Below are 6,780 nucleotides of genomic sequence, written 5' to 3' on the forward strand. Positions count from 1 at the left end.
GTCCATAGGAAGGAGCGGGCGCTCCTCTGTCTGGATGTGGTTCGCGCTCTCCATGTTTATTTGGGTGCTGCGGCTTCTTTCTGCAAGGCCGGCTCTCTGTTCGTGCTCACGGTGGGCCCTCGTAAGGTCCGGGCCGCATTGGCGGCTACCATCTCTAGGTGGATTCGTACTGTTGTGGTTCAGGCGTACGTCGTTAGGGGGCGTGAGCCTCCTTTTTTCCTGTCACTGCCCATTATACTAGGGCTGTTGGGGTTTCCTGGGCTTTCCGCCATAGGGCCTCTGTTTCTCAGGTTTGTAAGGCCGCTACTTGGTCTTCTGTTCACACCTTTTTGTTACGTTGTACGAGGTGGATGTTTTGGCATCGGCGGATGCTGGTTTGGGGCGCAAAGTGTTGCAGGCGACTCTTTGAGGTGTCTTTTGGGTGTTTGGTTGTTGTTGCCCATCCCTCAATGTGTACTGCTTGGTGACGTCCCTACCTTTCAGGATCTACGATCTGTTGCCTGTGTCCTTCAATGAACGGGAGAGAAAATAGGATTTTTGTACTCACCGTAAAATCCTTTTCTCTCCGTTCATTGAAGGACACAGGCCCCACCCTCTTTATGGGGTGTACACTCCTAACTGCTTGTTACTAAACTGGAGGCTTGTCAGCAGGTGGGGGGTTTGGCCACCGGCAGGGGCCGCCCCTAGGCTGTAATTGGTCTTTAGTTTTGTGCCTAGCGTCCTTCTCTTGCAGGTGGCGATATTACCCTACCTTTCAGGATCTACGATCTGTTGCCTGTGTCCTTCAATGAACGGAGAGAAAAGGATTTTACGGTGAGTACAAAAATCCTATTTTTCTTTGTTTGCACTCAGTAAGGCCTTGTTCACACCAAATGCAGACCAGATCTGCTCGAGTTTCTGCACACGCAGTGCATTGTGTTATACCGCGGGGGTTTTTTGCCGCGTTTTTAATGCGTTCAGGGACGTTTTTGGTTAAAAAAAAAAGATTAAAAGAAGCTTTCAGTGCGGTCCAGGGCGTTTGCATGTGTTTTTGATGCGTTCCAAAGCAAGTAAAATAGAACTTGCTGCAGTTTTCTTTACATGCTCTGGAACTGAACGCTGCGGTGTGAACTAGAGCCCAAAATACCATTGGAATACATTGGATGCAGTTTTGATCCGGTCTGTAACAGATCTGCTCTGCTCCTGGAACGTGCTTGGTGTGAACAAGCCCTAAAAGGTCCAGTCTGTTTCTGGGGTTCCACAAGACACCCTTCATTTTCTAGCTTTGATTAAGCGGGATTTCTGGAATGTCTGAAATGCATTGCCATTTTATTTCATGTAAACCACAAAAATAGTTTACACAGAAATTATTTATATGGGCTCTCTTCCTTATAACCTTTAATCATGTTACTGTAAGAACCTAAATATGGCTCCTGTATATCATAGAGCACTGTGAGATCTCTCAGGGAGGATCATCAGGTAAGTAAAGGATGAACATATGCAGCTTAATTTCTCCCATTTCTTCCTCATCAAAACTATGATGTAAATCGCAGACCCCAGATCTCATACTAGATGCACCTTCCCCATCCCTGTGCCCATACTATGGCCATACAGTGCCTCTTATAATGGGGACTTGAAGTTTCAGCTGTACCGTTCATGTGCAGGTTGACTTCCATAGAGGGTAAAGGAGAGACCCACCACCTTCTGGCAGATGGCCTCTTCATAACTTTCATAAGCCACACATTCACAGATTCTCAAACAATTCACCCCCACACAGCTACCTCCTCATGTATCACTTCCCCCACCCTTTAGATTGTAAGCTCTCACGGGCAGGGCCCTCCTTACCACCTTATCTTGAATTGTATTGTAATTGTAATGTCTTCCTTATATTGTAAAGCTCTGCGCAAACTGTTGGCGCTCTATAAATCCTGTATAATAATAATAATGCACAGGCATGCGAAAGTTCTCACTCCATTTGATGGAAGTGCTGCTGGGTGCAGGAATCTATAGGAAGGGGCATGTCTGACCTGGACCTATTATTTATATGAAACATTTGGCCTAGGAATATATGAAGCATTGGGCAAAGACTGAGCACTTCCAAAACCTTGCAGTGTTTAATTTGGTCATTGCCGTGAAGAGACCTCCTTTCATTGACTTGTATTACAATCGTTCCCTATGATAGATGCCTCCTATAAATGAGACCCTTTTTGATAACTGCATGACTCTCCTATTTTAATTGTGTGTGCTTTCCAGGACATGCAAATACATGACACATTTTAGTTTATCCCTTTTATAACTGATTATATTATATTCCATAGTCTCACAATGATTGATCTCTATTCAGATCAGCCCTGCAGCAGACACCACAAACAAGTGGAACAAAGAGGAAGAGAGAGGCTAGCCCGCCAACACCAAGGACTAGAGGACGGCACGCCTCAGGAGAAACGGCGGGGAAACGAATGAAGCGCCAATGATTGTATAAATTTCCTAGGTTGTTTTTTTTTGTAGTATTGTATTCTAATTTAATACACTGTAAAAAGTTTGGTGTCAAAAAAGGTGCTTAGAAATGTAAATGAATATACACATATAACGCCGTTATATGGGGGAAATGTTTCATATTTTGTTTAGTTCTATGTAGGAGATCCCCCGAGTTGTTACTCCAGATTTGTTAAATGTACAGAAGAGTCACCAGATCTCAATATAAAAACTGAAGTACAGGAAAGAAAAGTCATAGCTCATAGCAACCACTCCGTTCCCATCTGTGATTTTTCTCACGAAGGTTAGTTAGAGAAGAACCTGGTTGCTATAGACAACAACCACTTAATGGCTTTCCACTTGTTTTTCTGAGGTCTCTAGTGTAGCAGCTGCAATATATATGTATAAATATGTAAGATATAGTTTAAAGAATTCTAAACAAAAGTCATTGGGCAGTATTCAAAACCTCTTGGGTTTATACATTCAGACTTTTCTTGTCCTTTTCACAGGCCATCACCATCAAGAGTACATGTATTTAAGGAATGTGTAAACCACTTTTAAAGGTAAAGTTCAGTGAACAGGTTTCAGGGGTGAGTGAAAAAAGTAAGCGCGGTGTCTAAATGTCAGTGATCTCTGGAACTGCTCCTAGTTTACCAGTTTAAATTCTCTTACCGTGCACATTGGGGTCCCATTTTCCTCCAGCCACTTCTGCCAGAATGTCCGATATCCCAAACACTTGTGTTGGTCTTGTAGTCTCTATGGTTTACTTACAGAGATGCTTTCACTTTGCCCATTTAGGTTATAGTGACATTGCCTTCTTCTGGTCTCTTCCTTCTCCGAGCAAGGTATACTCACCCACTCATGCTCCCTCACGGTTTCCATCTCCTTTTTGAAGCCCACTTTCTATTGTTCTAACAAAACGGGGCATTTAAAGATGGGGGAAGATGTGTAGTCACCCATGTGACTGTTCCTAAGTGACCAGTCCCCAGGCTGAAACAGTTGTGAGCCGGCCATGACGCTATCCAACTAGGTAATCTCGGAAACCGGCGTTCACCCAAGGTGAACTTCTGCAGTGGTAAGGCGGCGAGGGGAGTCTCCATGAGTATGCCTTGCTGGGAGGGGTATATCGGGAGCCCCTGTCACTCTACTCTGAATGGACAAATGACTGTCTGTTTAAATACAGTTAAAAGGAGCTGTAGAAAGACTTGTGTTTAATGGAGCAGACTCATTAAAGTAATTGAAGTGCCTTCATGTTAAGGATAGGAGTTGCATGTAAAGTCTTTCCAGTCAGTACTACCAGTGTCTCAGAATGCACTCAATGAAGAGACTGGATGATTGATGTTGACTTTAGATGTTTTTATTTTAATATCGGCCACACTGAATTTTTCAATGGCTTCTTCATGCTAAAGAATTTTCAGTGAAGGATGGTACAAGTGGCGTAGTACACATCTGAAGCACATCTCTGATACCTAGTCTCTTTTGTCCTGGAAGTGCCCAGAGTAGGACTTCAGAAATAGGTGTACATGGATACAAAGCAGACTCCCCTCTTCCCTGCTACTGAACCCCATGTAGTGCATTTTCTTTGAATAAGTTACATGTTTCATATATTGGTGAGAATGTATATTGTGGAAACTTTCATGTCATAGGTATTCTCTATAGAATGTAGGGGCAGCAATTTTCTAAATCTTTAATAGGCAAAAGAAATGACTGTATGAGAAGCCTCAGATGAAGCTGTGTTTTCTGGCTCCTGGGCAATTTTCCTGGTCTGGCTTTCTTGTGAATAACATAACTATTCTAGAGCATGCCGCCCTGGAACCACAGAATATCCATCCATCTGAGGCTTGCCATAAATGTCTTATGTGGCAGATTCCCTTTAATGTTCAACCAGCTGACAAAATAGCTCTTTCTACTAGTTATTCTTTTAATAAGGCATGGCAAAGGGTAATAGTGTGTCGTGTTGTCTACCAGCCAATCAAATGTCATCTCTCCTTCAGTTTATGGCAGACAAGATGGCAACCTGTGAAAATATGTCATCCACACACCAGAATAAAGTTGAAATCACAATTGCTTTTCGGATGATAGTGTGGTGTTATAATGCAATGAATTCAAATGTGTTTTAAACTTCTGATGTGCAGACAATTTATCTTCATTGATTTCCATATGCGTCACAGCACCTGCCATAAAGAGTGCTCGTGTGCAAAACGTGTGCAGTGTGCACAAGATGGTAACCTGGCTGGTTGATGGGACTTGCTACATTTTGACGTCTTATAAAATGAACCTTGACATCTTGCCTTTGTAAGAAATCGCTTCTTCATTTTTTGATAAGTTTTGACATTTTTGGCCTCATACTCCAGACATGTCTACGGCTCTTATAGAATCGATAGACTCTTTTCTCATGAATAGTGCTTATTGTAACTCAAAAGCCCAGCCATCGCTGTATATAGATGGTAGGCATTTATTTATTTTCATGATGGGCAGAAACGTTCATTTCATTAAACTTTAAAACACTGTAAATACACATTGTTCAAATAGTTGTTTTCCAGTTGGCTGATTTTTTTTTTTTTTTGTTTTCATTGCTAAAGCCACCAAGGAGACGGTCCTTTTTTTTCCCCTGCTAAAGCCTGTATGTATTTTTCTTGTAGAGCTTGTTCACACATGTATCTTTAACAGAAAGAAGAAAATGTGAGAGTTTATCTGTACACAATAAATCAAGGCAACTGGACTTGCTGTATTTTTTTTTCTTCTTGAAGACATTTCGGTGGTCATCCTACTAGCTTTCTCAATTCAGAATAGAGAAAGCTAATCGGATGACCACCGAAATGTCTTCAAGAAAAAAATACAGCCAGTCCAGTTGCCTTGATTTATTGTGTACAGATATACCATGACCTGGATGAATGAGAACCTTCACAGAGAAGGTGAAGGTAATGCACCATAGAGGACAATAGCCACAATAGTATTTAACTGCAAGTATGATTCTCCTTTTATTTTTTTGTCTTTTTAAAGGTACACAGGAAGTTATTTACCTTTTAGGTTATACTGCTGCCTACAAGGGGATTTGGGAAACAAAACAAAAAAACCAAAACTGTAGTCCAGCCTAGGATAACCTTTCCTACTGCTAGCATGACACGTTTTTGCTAGTGTCCCAGGAGGATAGTCATATCTTCAGCTGTGCTGTTTAATAGTTTATTTTGTTGGCGCTATTTTTCTTACTCTTTGCCATTTTTTCTTTAATTGAGACTCTTATCTGCTGCTGGAGCTGATCTCTTCAGTTGCAGGGATCGAGCACAACCGCCCTCCGGCTTTTGGAATGCCGCATCCAGACCTCGTTGGACCTTCAGGCACTGGGTCCCCACACAGTGCGCTTTCCAAACTACGTTCTGTTAACAAGTTTTCTCTGAGAGGTTTTCAGGTCCAGAGCCATTGGCATTGCCTTAGCACTCGTCCTGTCTCTGAAGACTCACTTTGAATGGGAGGTTTGATTTTACTCCAAATTTACTAATCTGCATGCTTCATCCTGGTCATGTGACTTAAACTATTTAAAGCCAAAGAGATCAGTGTTTGATACAAGTAATGCTTCTGTAGCACACCATCAAAATCTATGCAGCGCTGGTATTTTGGGGATATTTGCCCATTTCCAATGTAGTAGTCCCCGCTACGCTGGCCAGTTGTAATCATTCATACGCTGTAGCTAAACATTTTGGTGTTCCACAATTAAAAATGTACATCGGTTTGAGGTGACTGATTTAGGTGTTGCGATGCAGCTAGCCATGTACCTAGGTTAAAAACTTGTTTCAAATGCAGTGCAGGAAAGTGTCGGCATGAAAAGCAGAAGTTCTCTCAGATATTTGTTTTTACATTAATTGTAGTGAGGCATAATTTGATTCCCTGCCAGGTGTTTCCTTTTGCTCCCTAATCATGGCCAGAGTGATAGCGGGAGCCCCTCCATGTTCTTCTCTCCAAAGTGCACTCCCCATACTGAAGTAACAGATGAGATACCTGTGTGATCATAGCCTACCTTTCATTTGTAAATAGTTGTTTTGTTTTTTTTTTCTTCTACTCTATGAATCAACAATTGTATAGTCTGTGTTCTTATATTGCGCTCCGTGTACATTCTGCCTGTTACCCACAAATGAGATTATTTTTAGACGCTAATGCTTGGATTCAATATTTTGTTTCTCTTTTGTATAATACAGGCATGTTGCCAAATGTCATTTTTTTTCCTTGTGGAAAGTATTCCCTTTTCATTGCCTTTTGCTTTTATTATTTATAACCTATATGTTGAGGTTGTTTCTTTTTTTTTTTTTTTTTTTTTTTTTTTTTTTTTTT

The 6,780-nt window shown here is 41.5% G+C and overlaps 1 protein-coding gene across 1 annotated transcript in view; it reads left to right on the plus strand.

The window, feature by feature from the left end:
* The window catches only part of BOD1L1 (biorientation of chromosomes in cell division 1 like 1), a 45,897-nt gene extending 42,933 nt beyond the window's left edge, over window positions 1–2,964 (plus strand). Inside the window, exon 24 of the mRNA XM_018573701.1 lies at window positions 2,324–2,964. Coding sequence (XP_018429203.1) covers window positions 2,324–2,453 — 130 coding nt within the window. The 3' untranslated portion in view covers window positions 2,454–2,964. The remainder of the gene's footprint in view (window positions 1–2,323) is intronic.
* Window positions 2,965–6,780: the final 3,816 nt, after the last annotated feature.

Source organism: Nanorana parkeri, unplaced genomic scaffold, assembly GCF_000935625.1.
Source record: "Nanorana parkeri isolate BGI_ZX_2015 unplaced genomic scaffold, ASM93562v1 scaffold2495, whole genome shotgun sequence".
Taxonomy (NCBI): Eukaryota; Metazoa; Chordata; class Amphibia; order Anura; family Dicroglossidae; genus Nanorana; species Nanorana parkeri.